This window comes from Ranitomeya variabilis, chromosome 3 (assembly GCF_051348905.1).
Source record: "Ranitomeya variabilis isolate aRanVar5 chromosome 3, aRanVar5.hap1, whole genome shotgun sequence".
Classification (NCBI taxonomy): Eukaryota; Metazoa; Chordata; class Amphibia; order Anura; family Dendrobatidae; genus Ranitomeya; species Ranitomeya variabilis.
In genome coordinates, this window is record NC_135234.1 from 496,131,150 (window position 1) to 496,148,258 (window position 17,109).

Here is a 17,109-nt window from a genome sequence, read left to right on the forward strand (position 1 = left end):
CCATGGTGGAGAGGGATTTACCTAGCATTGTTTTTTTGTATTTTAGTTTATAGCATTTCCTGCAGATAGTTCAATTTCTTTAAAGGGGATATCCAGGACTTAAAAAAGGCATGTAGTTGTTAACAGTGGCAATTACCCGTCTTTTGTTCCTGGCACTGGTTATTGACCGCTCCTGCCAGAGATTCAGACGCTCCCTGTCAACAGATCAGCAGTTTCTCTTCCAGTTGACAGGGCGGGACTACTGGTGTCATGCTGATTGACAGCCAGTTACCCCCAATTAGGCAGCGGAGAGACGGCTGTCAATCAGCATAACACCAGTAGTCCCGCCCTGTCAACAGGAAAAGAAACTGACGCTCTGTTGAAGTGAAGTCAATGGAAGTCTGTGACTGGAGAATGACACTGGGCACAACAGCAACAACCCACATGTTAGGTTATTCTGAATTCAGTGACCATGTGAGAGCCAGTGGGCAAATATACATGTCAAAAATGCATATAATGGCCAAAAATAGTATTATTCCCATGTGCGCGCATATTAAATCTGATCCAAAAAAAGTAAATAATTGTAAACAATCTGTGATTTGGACCATGGCTTACTTTGGAAATAAGAAGCGACATGTTTGGTCTGGTTCATAATGATATTGTAACAATGTGCGGGTGTCTTTCATTTATATTAGATACAGATAAGGCTGCTTATTTGATGGGCATCAGTTCCTCTGACTTGGTGAAGGGGCTACTGCATCCCCGAGTGAAAGTGGGGAATGAGTATGTGACCAAAGGACAAACTGTAGAACAGGTAAGACCACCTAACTAAGTGGTAAACATACATGATCTATACCATACATTTTACTTAAATACATGTATTTTTCACACAAAAAAATAAATTTGCAATTGGGCTTCATTAAAAATGATGCACCGTTTGCCTTCTGTAGCCTGTGTGCTGCTCTGTCTATTGCTGGCTGCACAATCAATTTGAAGGGTTTTCTGGTTTTGGAAATCGCTGTCCTCCAGCTGCATCTTACTCTCCGTCCCTGGAGTCTCAGCTGCTGCTCCAGGTGTCTGTTACTGACTACAGTGCTGATGTCACGTCGACATCACTGCAATCAGTGAACTCAGTGGCTCTGAACGGCTCATGCTACCAAATCTGAGCAGAGCTCACTGATTGGATGCAGCGATATGGACATGACATCAGCAATACAAACAATGAGAGATATCGTGAGCAGCGGCGGAGACTCAGCGCTGGAAACAGGGTAGGTGAGTAAAGTATTATCTGTTTATTTAACATAAAAACTGCAGCTGAAGGACAGGCATTTTTAAGAACTGTTACCTCTTTGGCCACATTCACACTTACCAGTATTTGGTCAGTATTTTACATCAGTATATAAGCCAAAATCAAGAATGGAACAATCAGAAGAAAAGTATGATAGAAACACGTCACCACTACTGGATTTATCACCCACTCCTGGTTTTGGCTTACATATACTGATGCACAATACTGACCAAATACTGAACGTGTGAATGTGGCCTTTAACTGATAATCCATCAGTGAGCCATTCTGAAGGGAGAGTTTATAACTGTTTTTTTTCTTCTTATGAGTGTGACGGGGTGTACGGCAGAGCAAGAAGGGACAACAGGCCGAGGGACGATCCAACGAGATTTATTAAAGCAGGGAGCATACAACATCAAATATCCATAATGTCCTTCAAGTCCACGAGAAGTCCACAATGAGTCCAAGTAAAGAAACAGATCTGGAGGTGCTTTCCAGTAATCCCGCACCTGATAAACGAAACAATAGTCCTTCCACGAGTCCAACAGATTCACCACAATCACACGGATACCGATTGCTTCCTCAGACAGCTTCAGTTCCTTCTCTTCCAGTATCCAAAACACAACTGGCTAGTGTTAAGGCTGCGACCACAAACGTGGCCAAGCCGACACCTCCACGTCGCCAGACCATGACGACGTGGGCGAGCGTCCCAAAAAGGAACGTAATGTGGACTCACTGGACCACATAGAGTAACCTGGACCTACCCAGACTAGGAAAGGGCAGCGAGCAGGGTCTGTGGCAGCTGAACATGATGTCAATATGCAGAACTAGACTGCACCGCACAACTTCAGGTATGAAGAAACAAAGTTTACTTAAATGACAGCACAGTACATAACAAAACATAATGATGTCAGGATCCCGATTCCACATGTCAAGGAAGGGTACACGACTCAGACGTCAGACGATGGCAGGAGTCATCACGGGTTGATGCAGTCCAGGTTCATCTGGCATGGGCATACTAGGACGGCCTCTCTCTCAGGCCTCAGGCGTAGCACAGGCTCAGCAGGAGAACATCAGACACCGATCCCAGAAGGACGTCTTCACTGGGTGAACCGCGGGACATCAGGATCACAGGTGGGACATCAGGATCACAGGTGGGACATCAGGATCACAGGTGGGACATCAGGATCACAGGCGGGACATCAGGATCACAGGCGGGACATCAGGATCACAGGCGGGACATCAGGATCACAGGCGGGACATCAGGACCACAGGCGGGACATCAGGACCACAGGCGGGACATCAGGACCACAGGCGGGACATCAGGATCACAGGCGGGACATCAGGATCACAGGCGGGACATCAGGATCACAGGCGGGACATCAGGACCACAGGCCTAGATGGACGTCTGACGATGGCAGGAGTCATCACGGGTTGATGCAGTCCAGGGTCATCTGGCACGGGCATACTAGGACGGCCTCTCTCTCAGGCCTCAGGCGTAGCACAGGCTCAGCAGGAGAACATCAGACACCGATCCCAGAAGGACGTCATCTCAGGGTGGACCTCAGGACACAGGCAGGACATCTGGACACGGGCAGGACATCTGGACACGGGCAGGACATCTGGACACGGGCAGGACATCTGGACACGGGCAGGACATCTGGACACGGGCGTGGCAGCCCAGGTCATCGGCTGGGACACTGGCGTGGCAGCCCAGGAATCAGGAAATCGGACAACGAAAGGACATCGGGAATACCGGAAAGACATCTGGGACACTGGCGTGGCAGCCCAGGTCATCGGCTGGGACACTGGCGTGGCAGCCCAGGAATCAGGAAATCGGACACCGGAAGGACATCGGGAATACCGGAAAGACATCTGGGACACTGGTGTGGCAGCCCAGGTCATCGGCTGGGACACTGGCGTGGCAGCCCAGGAATCAGGACATCGGACACCGGAAAGACATCAGACACAGGCTGGACATCAGGAATACCGGAAAGACATCTGGGACACTGGCATGGCAGCCCAGGTCATCGGCTGGGACACGGATGGCACCGGACCAGGTAGCAGAGGTCATCAGGTTCGTAACTATGGCCGTCAGGCTCCGGGCATCAGACCTAGGAAGGAACTCAAGCGTGATGGTGCTAGCTCCGCTGGACTGGAACTGGGCCAGACGGGGTTAGCACCGCATGGAAGGCTGAGCACAGAATAGTAAGAGCTCAGCAAGAACACCGAACTCCATCTTTAAATGATGAGCCCGGAAAGTTCAGTCACTGGGTGCGGGGTGTCAGACACAATGGGACTTCAGAAACATAACACAGACAGGTTCAGACAGGATCAGGTACTGGATATGCAGCCTCCAGGATAGGCGGATCTGGGTACTCTGCCCCAGAACAGGCGGGTAAACAAGACACAAACGGATCTGGATATACAGCCTCCAGGATAGGCGGATCTGGGTACTCAGCCCCCAGAACAGGCGAGAGACAGGTATCAGATATCCCAGAACATACTGCAGACAGAAAGGGAGCTGGATACCTCACAAGGCAAGACACAGAAACACAATGCAATGCTCTGGCAATGCCCAGCAGCAAAGAGGAAGTTTATATAGGAGCTGCTCCTCAGCAATAGGCTGAGGAAGCAACACAGGTGCACACTCAAACCCTGATAAAAGCAGGGTAGGTGTGGCCGCGCGCACCCTAAGCACAAACAGAAACCATTACAGCACTGACAGCACAGGAACTGTGGCTTAGGGCACCTGGCAGCGGCTGCTAGCCTGGACACACGCGGAAAGCCATGCACCAGCTGCAGAGGACCTCGCAAGCCGTGGCTAGCTTCCAAGCAGCAGCCAGGGACCGCACATGCGAGTGGCCATGCAGCAGAGCAAAGTCATCACAGCACATGTACAGCTACGCAGCGGTGGCAGGGAACTGAGCAGCATCCATACAGGTAACAGACAACAGTATCCCTGCACATTAGGGGGAGAGGAGCAAGGGTTAAAGCAGAGACATGCAAAAGTAACGCCGAAGAAACAAGGTATAAACCCAGCGGCGTTACAGCTAGATCACACATGGGTCTCTTGTCTGTGCTTCTGGGATCTGCCCATGAAGGGGGTAGGGGGTCACACCTTCTATTCAATGGTTGTGTCCACCAGAAGATTCTAGACTGGTCGGCTCCACTAAAGGTACCGTCACACTAAACGACTTACCAACAATCACGACCAGCGATACGACCTGGCCGTGATCGTTGGTAAGTCGTTGTGTGGTCGCTGGGGAGCTGTCACACAGACAGCTCTCTCCAGCAACCAACGATCAGGGGAAGTCCCCCTGCAGCATCCGGGTAACCAGGGTAAACATCGGATTACTAAGTGCAGGGCCGCACTTAGTAACCCAATATTTACCCTGGTTACCATTGTAAAAGTAAAAAAAAAAACACTACATACTCACATTCTGATGTCTGTCAAGTCCCCCGCCGGCATCCACAGGGTTAAAACTGCTTTCAGCAAGAGCGCTGCTGCCGAGAGCTTCCCTGCACTGAATGTGTCAGCGCCGGCATTAACAGCGCTGACGTCACCGCTGTGCTCTGCTTTACGGCCGGCGTTGACACATTCAGTGCAGGGAAGCTGCCGAAAGCAGTTTTAACCCTGTGGACGCCGGCGGGGGACGTGACAGACATCAGAATGTGAGTATGTAGTGTTTTGGGTTTTTTTTACTTTTACAATGGTAACCAGGGTAAATATCGGGTTACTAAGCGCAGCCCTGCACTTAGTAACCCGATGTTTACCCTGGTTACAAGTGAACACGTCGCTGGATCGGTGTCACACACGACGATCCAGCGATGACAGCGGGTCATCAGCGACGAAATAAAGTTCTGGACTTCTAGCTCCGACCAGCGATATCACAGCGGGATCCCGATCGCTGCTGCGTGTCAAACACAACGAGATCGCCATCCAGGACACTGCAACGTCACGGATCATTATCGTTCTCGTTGCAAAGTTGTTCAGTGTGACGGTACCTTTAGTCTATCTAGTATGTACATTTGACTAGCCACCTGCTGTGAGGAAGAATGGCTATTCTTCACTAGTGGTGTTGACAAAGCTTAATTACATTATAGCTTAAGGCCCCGTCTCACATAGCGAGATCGCTAGCGAGATCGCTGCTGAGTCACAAGTTTTGTGACGCAACAGCGACCTCAGTAGCGATCTCGCTATGTGTGACATGTACCAGCGACCCGGCCCCTGCTGTGAGATCGCTGGTCGTGTCGGAATGGCCTGGACCTTTTTTTGGTCGTTGAGGTCCCGCTGATATCGCTGAATCGGTGTGTGTGACACGGATTCAGCGATGTCTTCACTGGTAACCAGGGTAAACATCGGGTTACTAAGCGCAGGGCCGCGCTTAGTAACCCGATGTTTACCCTGGTTACCAGCGTAAAAGTAAAAAAAAACAAACAGTACATACTTACATTCCGCTGTCTGTCCCCTGGCGCTGTGCTTCTCTGCACTGTGAGCGCCGGCCGGAAAACACAGCACAGCGGTGACGTCACCGCTCTGCTTTCCGGCCGCTGTGCTTACACAGTGCAGAGAAGCAGAACGCCGGGGGACAGACAGCGGAAGGTAAGTATGTACTGTTTGTTTTTTTTTACTTTTACGCTGGTAACCAGGGTAAACATCGGGTTACTAAGCGCGGCCCTGCGCTTAGTAACCCGATGTTTACCCTGGTTACCTGGGACCTCGGCATCGTTGGTCGCTGGAGAGCGGTCTGTGTGACAGCTCCCCAGCGACCACACAGCGACAAAACAGCGACGCTGCAGCGATCAGCATCGTTGTCTGTATCGCTGCAGCGTCGCTGTGTGTGACGGGGCCTTTAGGGCTGCAAGTATTGGGGGAAGGAGACATATTGTTACAGGTGAACTCCCAGCACAAGAAAATACATAAATTACAGCTAATAGAAACCAGAGAGCAGTTACATACATCAAATGGCATATTATTCAAATACAGGACAGGGCAAAAGTACATATCATGACAATGAGCTCCTCTCAATTGATTTATGACCACATGACAGTTAAGCTTTTGGTCAAAAATCAATTGAGAGGAGCTAGGAATAAAGAAGATAACTGTCCTTCCTTCTGCTCACTGATAAACTCTTAATTAACTCCTTCCGTACCCATCAATAGGCAGTGCAACTATAAAAGTAAACGGTGCAAAATGTTTAATGAAACCAAAATGCAAAAATGATTTTTAGCCCCAAACATTTTTTTAACCAATTTTTTACCCCAAAAATGTCCCCAAAAAGGTCTTCATATCCTATAAGTGGACTGTAGTTATTTTTCTATCATAATTACCCGTGCTAATCTCAAAATGTGAATTTTTGAAGACCTAGAAGAGTACATTATAGCAACTTATGTTATGTCAATCTTCTTTTTATCTAAATTTGTAAAATATATTTTGTTTATTTTTTTTATTACATATTCATAGCAGTTCATTATTATTGTTTAGAGCTTTAAGATAATAATGTGAGCACTTGCAGCCACGGCTAGAAGAAATTTATGCACGTACTTCATTGGACCCAATAATCAAACACTATGCAAAGCTTTCTGTAGTGGTGGCTGCAGGCTATTGAAAAAAAGCACTCCGAGTGAAAATTGTATCTACTAATATGTATTTGATGTGGTAGTGTAGGTGTATTAAAGGGAACTTGTCACCAGAAAAAAAGCTATTAACCTGCAGATATGGGGTTAATCTGCAGATTAATAGCGTTATTAAACTGCCTGGCACTTGGCACTGCCAGACACTGCAGGGAAAAAAGAACATTATCCCCCCCTGGCAGCGTTCCGGTTTCAGTCACAGGTATAGCGGTGGCTGTAACCACGCCCCGACTCGGTACCGTTGCTAAACTTCCTTTAAATCAAATGTCTTTGTGTTTATATTACTTTTCATTGGAATCTGGGGCCCAAAATTCTAAAACAAATTGCTTCATACCCTATCCCTCCCCCACAAAATTTGACAGCATCTAACACATCCAAATTCCTCCATCAGACCGCTCCAGAATAGAGTGTTTTACACCAGGAGAAGAAGCTTTGTTCTGTAGAATGACTCCTTTTGGCATACATATGTTCATTCATACTGACCACTTTAACAATTTTTCCCATGCTGTTCTTTGCTGGTTTACTTATGGCAATAAAAATTATTAGCCCTTTAATGTTTCTTTTTCTCATAGGTTGTTTATGCAGTTGGTGCATTGGCCAAAGGCATATATGACCGAATGTTTAAGTGGCTCGTGATCCGTATAAACAAAACTCTGGACACAAAGTTACCCAGGCAGTTCTTCATCGGTGTGCTTGACATTGCTGGATTTGAAATTTTTGATGTAAGTCATATATTCCAAGAATGCTCATTTTCAAACAATCTAGCCCTAGTGTATACTAAGGGGGGATTAGCTGGACACTTTGAATATAGCATCTGAGAAAGCAACTGTGGCTAAGGGTGTTTAAAAAATACAATTTTACTAATGGTATGATCCAGTTTTTTTATTTAACTAATTATCTGAAAATAAGCCCACTAATGAGTGATGTAAATTTAGACTAGTCCAAAAATGAACCATATTCATCATTTCGTATATGGCAATGTCATAACTTTGGTGCATTTTAAGCCTAAATTGACATTGTTCAACTATTACACAAGATTAATAAATCAGTCCCTAAGTAGATGGATCATGGACTGTCTCATGCCGGGTTCAGACCGCCATACTGTGACTGTCTCTATGTGCAGCACTGTAACACTAATTGGTAAAAGTACCAATTCCTGGTTTAAAAACAACAGTATCACTGTGCTTAATTGGCCAGCAAACTCGCCTGACCTTAGCTCCATAGAGAATCTATAGGGTATTGTCAAGAGGAAGATGAGAGACCCCAGATCCAATAATGCAGACGAGCTGAAGGCTGCTGTCAAAGCAACCTGGGCTTCCATAACACCTCAGCAGGGCCACAGACTGATCACCTCCATGCCACGCTGCATTGATGCAGTAATTGATGCAAAAGGAGCCCTGACCAAGTATTGAGTGCATTTATTGAATATACATTTCAGTAGGCCAACATTTTGGATTTTAAAATCATTTTTTCAAGCTGGTGTTATAAAATATTCTAATTTACTGAGATAATGACTTTTGGGTTTTCATTGACTGTAAGCCATAATCATCAACATTAACACAAATAAACACTTGATATAGATCACTCTGCTTTTAATGACTCTATATAATATATGAGATTCACTTTTTGTGTTGAAGAACTGAAATAAATTAACTTTTTGATGATATTCTAATTTTGTGAGATGCACCTGTACGTGTTCTATTCCTGACAATTGTCTCTTCAGAGAGGAAGAGGACTAGAACTCTAGTGCCACCTATTGGAAGTAGTAATACTAAAAGTCAATATCGACTCTCTAACGAGCTTTGCCACGTGACTAAAGGTACCTTCACACTAAGCGACGCTGCAACGATACAGACAACGATGCCGATCGCTGCAGCGTCGCTGTTTGGTCGCTGGAGAGCTGTCACACAGACAGCTCTCCAGCGACCAACGATGCCGAGGTCCCCGGGTAACCAGGGTAAACATCGGGTTGCTAAGCGCAGGGCCGCGCTTAGTAACCCGATGTTTACCCTGGTTACCAGTGTAAAATGTAAAAAAACAAACAGTACATACTCACCTTTGCATCCCCCGGCGTCCGCTTCCTGCACTGACTGTGAGTGCTGGCCCTAACAGCAGAGCGGTGACGTCACCGCTGTGCTGTGCTTTCACTTTACGGCCGGCACTCAGTCAGTGCAGGAAGCGGACGCCGGGGGACTCGAAGGTGAGTATGTACTGTTTGTTTTTTTACATTTTACACTGGTAACCAGGGTAAACATCGGGTTACTAAGCGCGGCCCTGCGCTTAGTAACCTGATATTTACCCTGGTTACCATTGTAAAACATCGCTGGTATCGTTGCTTTTGCTGTCAAACACAACGATACACGCCGGTCTGACGACCAAATAAAGTTCTGAACTTTAACCAACGACCAGCGATATCACAGCGGGATCCTGATCGCTGCTGCCTGTCAAACTCAACAATATCGCTAGCCAGGACGCTGCAACGTCACGGATCGCTAGCGATATCGTTTAGTGTGAAGGTACCTTTAGAATAAAAGGAGCATTGCAAGTCTGAAAAGTCACCTCACCTTGGCATGTCAGGCTTGTCATGTCACTCTCCACAAGGAGAAACGTTACCCCCCCTATACGAGTGTAAGGGCCTTGAATCAATATACGCACTTCATTACTTGTTAAATAGTATGGCTCCCTTTCATATCGCAATTCCATAATATGTCAGTAGGTCAACTGAATCCTCTAATATCAGCATTAGCATGCTCGCTATACTTACTTGTGTAACTATACAAGGAGAATCCAATTGTTTGTATTTATGCAGTTTAACAGCTTCGAACAACTTTGCATCAATTTCACAAATGAAAAGCTGCAACAGTTTTTCAACCATCACATGTTCGTGTTGGAACAAGAGGAATATAAGAAAGAAGGTATTGACTGGGAGTTCATCGACTTTGGACTTGACTTACAGGCCTGCATTGACCTGATTGAAAAGGTAATGATTGTATTTTATAAATTCACATTCTATTAAAGTATCAATACTTGATATCAATTCCTTATTCTATGTTATATTTTTTGTATTCATTGGTTGCATATACAATATTAACCCATTTGATATCTCTCATGTGATAGCCCATGGGGATTATGTCAATCCTTGAAGAGGAGTGCATGTTTCCTAAGGCTACAGACATGACATTTAAAGCTAAGCTTTATGATAATCATCTTGGAAAATCACCTAATTTGCAAAAGCCGAGACCTGACAAGAAGAGAAAATATGAGGCGCATTTTGAGCTTGTACACTATGCTGGAGTGGTAAGTAGCCCCGAGTAATAGTCTACACGATAAATATCTGCACGTGTTATGGCATCATACCACTATATTATATATACATTACAAATATTATTTGTTTTTCACATGTAGGTTCCTTATAATATTAGTGGTTGGCTGGAAAAAAATAAGGATCCACTTAATGAAACAGTGGTGCAACTCTTCCAGAAGTCATCCAACAAACTTCTGGGCTGTCTGTTTGAAAACTACATCAGCTCAGACAGTGGTTAGTACCCTTACACATGTCTACTTGCTGCTAATAGGGAGCTCAAATGGCCTATGTGCAAAACTTAAAGGGGTTATTCCAGAATCTATGAAGTTTTTTTTCAAGCTCCTTGTCTCTTAATAATAGTAATAATAATAATAATAATAATAATAATAATAATAATAATAATATATGTAATAACCAAAGCCTTCACTAGCTAATTATTTTTTAATTTTTTTCTGGCTCCATGTCCTCCATAATTGTGTCCCTCTGCTCATTGTGAAGTGGGCGGTCCTTCAGTGCTGCTCATGTGACCACTGTAAAGTACAATTCCCACAAACCTCTGCTTCTTCTCCAGGCACCCTGATCTCCCCCTTTCACAGATAACACTAGCTACTCCTCTAAACGCTCTTTTAGGGCCACCGAGGCAGAGCTGATAAGAGGAGACATGGTGCTGTGCACAGTTTCTAATAATATATCAATACAAGTAATTCTTGTCTGCCCCACCACGTTTCTATTCCTCTGTCCTCCAATTCTGTTTTTTTTAGTTAAATACCCACTGTTTGACAACTTCTAGCTCCAAAACCTGTCTTTGTTGCCCATAGCAAGCAATCACAGTGCAGCTTTCATTTTACTGGAACTGTTTAAAAAATGAAAGCTAAGCTCTGGTTGGTTGCTGTGGGCAGCAGACAGTATAGATAAAAGTTCTGGTGTATTTATAGTAAGGAGGTGTCCATTATAATAATTAAGGACACAAATACTTATGCTTTTAATGAGAAATAAGAGGGGTAGTGGCTTGTACGTCCGTGCTTGTATGGCTTTATCTATCACACAGACAAGCAGCGCAGTCTGAGAGGAGGGGAGCTGATCCTCTTTTGACAAGTGTCCATGCCCACCTTGTGCAGTGAGGACTGTGCAATCGCGCAGAGGATGCTTACTATATAGGACTAGCAGATATCTACTGAGCAAGTGCGACCGGCCATGAAACAACTACAGGACATATCCATGGGCACCCAGATAGGGGAAATCCTCTGGTATGCAGATTTTCAGGCTGTGATATCAGGATCAGCTAACATTTTTGGAAACTAATTTAATTTGAAAACTTTATTTTATCATTTTACGCTAGTGAGCTATGACTGATATTGCATGAATAATTTTAAAATTAAGAATATACTGTAGCTGCATGCTGTGCTATTCAAAAGTAAAATCCTACTTCATTGCAGATGTTATTGAAAAGATAGCGTACAATTTTTTCAATTTTTTAACCTTCTGCTCTAGATGTCTGGTATAGTTCCAACAAATATAGTATTAAGTACATAAGTGCAGATTACTATTATACTTGTTCTTGAATTCACTGTTTTATTCAATATTCACAGCTGATCAAGGTGGGGAAAAGAAACGCAAGAAGGGAGCTTCATTCCAAACTGTGTCCTCCATGCACAAAGTAATTTTTTTTCACACTCCTAGCTTTCTGTAGAGTACAATATGGTATATTGTTATTATGCTGAATAACAGAACATATATCTATGAATCATAAGAATTGGAATTTTTTGTTACCCTACAGCTGTTCCTGACGCCGCTCTGGTTCTGTGCCGCCATCTTGTGACTGCCACTCCTGACCGACCGTACAGTTATAAGCTCTCAGTGCAAGTCTTATAAGGGTCTCTTTATCATAGACTTACATTGAATTGTGACTTTCGGATCGCTCCAGCAAACACTGGAGAGATCTGGCAGGTACAAACGGATTAAGACAGACAAGAGCGGTGCCGACAGATAAAGACAGCAGCTGGTGAATATAAGGCTAGGGTCAGGGAACTTAGATTAGTAGCACTACTCCAGTGCTGCAATAAAAAAACACTTGAGTGGTGCTTTAATTAAAGAGACAGGAAACGCTGAAAAGGAAGGAAGGTGATTGCCCCACCAACAAGGTTATATGAACAGGGCACTTGCAATTCTAAAGATCTATAGGGGGTCTTCAGAGAAAGGCTCTTCTCCCTTTGTTGTGTGCCCAGGGTGGAGACAGTCACTCATGAGCAGTCTAGGAACCTGTACAGGAAATAATGATCTACATGGCAGGAACCAGTTATACCTTTGAGGGTGGATGAATGGCTTCCATGTAGACAAAACAACATTGTTATTGTTTAGTGAAACTTTAAGTACTTTCTACATCTACATATTTTCCTCTGTTATAGTTCTTATTATAAAGGCATAAAAATAATTCCATTAGAGTCATCAACTCATTTTATTAGTAACATAAATTGTCTTTTGCTTTAGGAAAATCTGAACAAATTGATGACCAATCTTAGATCAACAGCTCCACATTTTGTGCGCTGCATCATTCCTAATGAAACGAAGACTCCAGGTAATTTCGCACATCATTTAGAGCCTTGTGTCAATATTTCAAATAATGCTTTAGTGATATGAATACACGCTGTATTTTATGCTAGGTGCTATGGACCCATACCTGGTGCTTCATCAACTCCGCTGCAATGGTGTCTTAGAGGGAATACGTATTTGCCGCAAAGGCTTTCCAAACAGGGTTTTGTATGCTGACTTCAAACAGAGGTATGTTATCAGTCATAGAGAATTCCTTATGTTAGCTAATTAACTACCAATAATCATGATGGGAATATAGATTCCTCAGATTATTATAGTAGATGAAGTCAGATATTTATCAACTAAATATAAATCCTCTTTTGTGGAGTATAGAAGCAGTGCCTTATATCATCTGTTTCAGTTCAGCAGCACAAAGAATACATAATTAAAACTCAATCACAAAAGTAAAAACTGTTATCCTGGTTAAAATAGGATCAGGGTATTCAAAACAACTTTATAAATGACTAAATTTGGCCGGAAAATATTCAGATTTGAGAGTCCTAAATATTTTTCTATCTACAGGCTAACACGGTACAAAGATATATATCTTTTTGTATCTAAATTTGGCAAGAAAACTAGTAATTTTTCAATAAAGGTGTTATCCATTATTTTAAAATTGATGGCACGTTTTCTGCATGGGCCAACAATATTAGATCAGTGGGAATCCAACTTGGCACCCCAAGTGATTTTCTGTTTGAAGGGGGTGCAGGTTCACGTGCACCAATTTCTTTATTGTTCACATTTGGTCTCGGCTTAGCTCATATTAGCACATGATCTACTTTTTGTGGTACCTGTGTTTGGCAATGCAGCATTATCCCACCTCTTCATTTTTATTTTTTTGTTCCAAGCTCCATAAAAGCTATAAATATCCCCAATTTAATCACAACTTTCTAATTTGTTTTTACAGGTACCGTATTCTGAATCCTAGTGCCATCCCAGAGGACAAATTTGTGGACAGCAGGAAAGCCTCTGAAAAACTCTTGGGAACTTTGGACATTGATCACACACAGTATCGTTTTGGGCATACCAAGGTTAATATTACATTAACTTATTAATATGTAGTCTAAGAATTTATAGTATTAATAAGTATTTTTGCTGGTGATTCTCAAATTAAAAGTATTTTCTAGGACTTTAATATTGATGGCCCATGTAACTGCTAGACCATTAATATTAGATTGTGTAGGTGGCGAGTGTTGGAAAACAACCAATTAGTTTGCTTCTTCTGACTGGAGGTGCACAGTGTAGTGGCTGTTCTCAGGTTTTGTAGTTCGGCTCCTATTGATGTCAATGGGTGCTGAGCTGCAGTGTCCACTTCAAAATGTCTCACCCCCACCAAGGTAATGTTGAGGACTTTTCCTGAAGAAAGGTCATCAATATTTTCACCTTGCACAACCATTGCAATATTTGTATTAAAACACATAATTTACTTGAAAAAATGAAATTTCGCATTTTAACGGCAAAAGTAATCTCCTTCATAGAGAACTCTAAAGTTAGCTCAGTTCTTTTGAATAATATAATAGGTTTTACATAGGGCTTACTCCTAGAAGTGATGGAATAATTTCTTTGAAATGGCACAATAATAGACTTCTTGATGTTAGCAATATTACAAGAAATAAAATGTTGTGATTATCAAGTCTGTCCTTCCTATTAATGTCTAAAATGGTGTGGTAATGTTCCAGCCAGATAAAAACATACCATGCCACTACAAGGCTTCCTCACCGTTTTTCATTGTTCACAGCCCTGCAGCAGTGGCATCCTGGTTACAACACATAGCCATTTTTGACAATCAATTTTCTTAGAGGAAATGCTGACATAGATGACACTAGAATGCTGCAGCCAGTGATTGGTTGCAGTGGTCACAAGTTGTAGACAGGACATCACTGCTGCAGCACTTTCACAAATGACCAACAAGGAGTCAGTACATGAGCTGAAGGGCCTTCAACAGGTAGGTAATTTGGATTTTTTTTTACATTTAAGCATTTCAAACTTTTTCTCCACATTTCAGGGACAATGAAAAGCCCGTAAAAAGAGGTTATTGCACCACATTCATTATACAAGAGTATAATCTCCTAAATGTTGTGCTCTTATCATCAGGTGTTCTTCATAATAGAGAAAATTGTAACATACTTTTATGTGCACTAGGTATTTTTCAAGGCTGGTCTCCTTGGACATCTTGAAGAGATGCGAGATGAAAGATTAGCTAAAATTCTCACACTGATTCAGTCAAGAGCCCGGGGAAAACTAATGAGGATTGAATTCCAAAAGATTCTTGAAAGAAGGTAAATTAAAATTAGCAAAAGAAAAATTAATGCAAATTAAAAACTGATTTTTCTTATCTAACCTGAACTTACGATAAAGCTTGAGTTAATATTCCAGATCATATATGCCATCTATGTTTCAAGAGTTTAAGTAATCTAAATTACCTTAAAGTAAATTGAATCATAAGTCCATACCTGGATAATTACTGTTGCTTAACAGAAATTTACATTATAAAAGTGTACCTTAAAATGCAATCAGATAATGTAAGCCAGCCCTAATCTTGATATAATTGTCAGCTGCTATCCCCACCAACTCGATCACTGATGTGCACACTTGTTTTGGCTTACCATGGATGTTTTCCTCAATGGAAAGAGAGGAAAAAGCCACTGTTAAAATTCAATATGATCATTCTGATTATTCTTTCCTCTAGATCTGCTGTCAAGAGACAATTTGGAAACCCCTATACACATAAGATAGTCATATAAATCCAGACTTACCGTAATCAGCAGGTTTAGCTAGTTTTATCTAAGAGGTGTCAAAAGCTGTAATTTTAGTTGACAGTCATACTTATACAACAGTTTTAGTCACTTTTATTTAAAGCGTTACTAAACATTTGTTCTTATTTAATTAAACTCCAGCCTTTGCAATGTTAGGATTTTTTTTAAATTTGCTTCATAATCATTACCTTATTTTGCATTCATCTCTCCCAGTCAATAAAAAGAATAAAATAATAAAGAATAATTACATGTTTAAGTTTTTTTTATACTTTGTTGGCACTTTAAATGTCTGTGGATTTGTGGGGGTCCATATCTGGAGAACTGCACCAATTGCTCAAAAGACGGCTGAGAAGTGTGCAGCTTCAGAGGCAAAAGTGCACAGAAAATGCTGAAGTCAGGGCACATAGAGTACGGAATCAATGGAAAGTTATAGGATTTATATTGAATCAATACTCCATTCTGTACACTCAGGTAGGGGGTGTGCGCTCCTGCTTCCCGAGTTGCACAGTTCTGAACCATTTTTTGAGCTATTGGTGGGGGTCTCAGGATCCTGAACTCAGCATTTTCTGTAGGCAATAAAGTCCCTACAAAATACAAAAAAAAAACAGTTAAAGGGAACCTGTCAGCAGTTTTGGCCGATATAAGATACAGCCATCACCTTTCAGGGCTTATCTACAGCATTCTATAATGGTGTGTATCTGCCCCAACCTGACCTGGAAGAACTAAAAAATAAGTTTTATTATACTCACCTCCGGTGAGTCCGGTCAGATCCGATAGGTGTTGCTGGTCTTGGTCCAACTCCTCCCATCTTCTTATGATCGCCACCCTCCTGCTTGCTTCATGTGGATAAGAAGATGGGAGGCGTCGGACCAAGACCAGTAAACAGTAAAGACCAGTGACACCCATCGGACCGTATCATTCCCTGGTGAGTATCATAAAACTTATTTTTCAGTTCTTCCAGGTCGGGTTGGGGCTTATATACAGCATTATAGAATGCTGTGTATAAGCCCTGAAAGGTGATGGACGTATGTTATATCAGCCAAACCTGGTGACAGGTTCACTTTAAATGTTTAATCTAAGAAAAAATATTTAATTACTGACAATTCGAGGTACAAAGTAAATCTTCATAGAAATTACAAAACCACTGAAACTGTTAGTGTCTACTAAATATGGTAATAAGAAAGTATATTTTATTTCTTAGGGATGCACTGCTTGTTATCCAGTGGAACATTCGTGCTTTCATGACTGTTAAAAACTGGCCTTGGATGAAGCTCTTCTTCAAGATTAAGCCTTTGTTGAAGTCTGCAGAAACAGAGAAGGAAATGGCAAACATGAAAGAAGAGTTCCTCAAGCTAAAGGAAGCTCTGGAAAAATCAGAAGCCAGGAGAAAAGAACTGGAGGAAAAACAAGTCACATTAGTACAGGAGAAGAATGATCTAACACTTCAGCTGCAAGCGGTGAGAATGAATAAAAGCCTGAACATAAATAATTATGAAACACATTGATGCATCCTGCAACTGTCTTTATTACACATTAGTAATGAGCGAATGTGCTTGGAT

At 42.6% G+C, this 17,109-nt stretch overlaps 1 protein-coding gene and 1 long non-coding RNA gene across 2 annotated transcripts in view; one reads left to right on the plus strand and one right to left on the minus strand.

Moving 5' to 3' along the window:
- The window catches only part of LOC143816443 (uncharacterized), a 36,481-nt gene extending 20,903 nt beyond the window's left edge, over positions 1-15,578 (minus strand). Inside the window, exons 1-2 of the long non-coding RNA XR_013223944.1 lie at positions 15,296-15,578; positions 14,922-15,062 (exon numbers count right to left, since the gene is read on the minus strand). This is a non-coding gene — a long non-coding RNA (uncharacterized LOC143816443). The remainder of the gene's footprint in view (positions 1-14,921; positions 15,063-15,295) is intronic.
- The window catches only part of MYH15 (myosin heavy chain 15), a 68,659-nt gene that overhangs the window by 21,920 nt on the left and 29,630 nt on the right, over positions 1-17,109 (plus strand). The window contains exons 13-23 of the mRNA XM_077296809.1: positions 675-793; positions 7,474-7,623; positions 9,711-9,881; positions 10,019-10,198; positions 10,307-10,439; positions 11,795-11,862; positions 12,693-12,780; positions 12,866-12,983; positions 13,702-13,825; positions 14,937-15,073; positions 16,752-17,007. Of these exons, the coding sequence (XP_077152924.1) occupies positions 675-793; positions 7,474-7,623; positions 9,711-9,881; positions 10,019-10,198; positions 10,307-10,439; positions 11,795-11,862; positions 12,693-12,780; positions 12,866-12,983; positions 13,702-13,825; positions 14,937-15,073; positions 16,752-17,007 (1,544 nt within the window). The remainder of the gene's footprint in view (positions 1-674; positions 794-7,473; positions 7,624-9,710; positions 9,882-10,018; positions 10,199-10,306; positions 10,440-11,794; positions 11,863-12,692; positions 12,781-12,865; positions 12,984-13,701; positions 13,826-14,936; positions 15,074-16,751; positions 17,008-17,109) is intronic.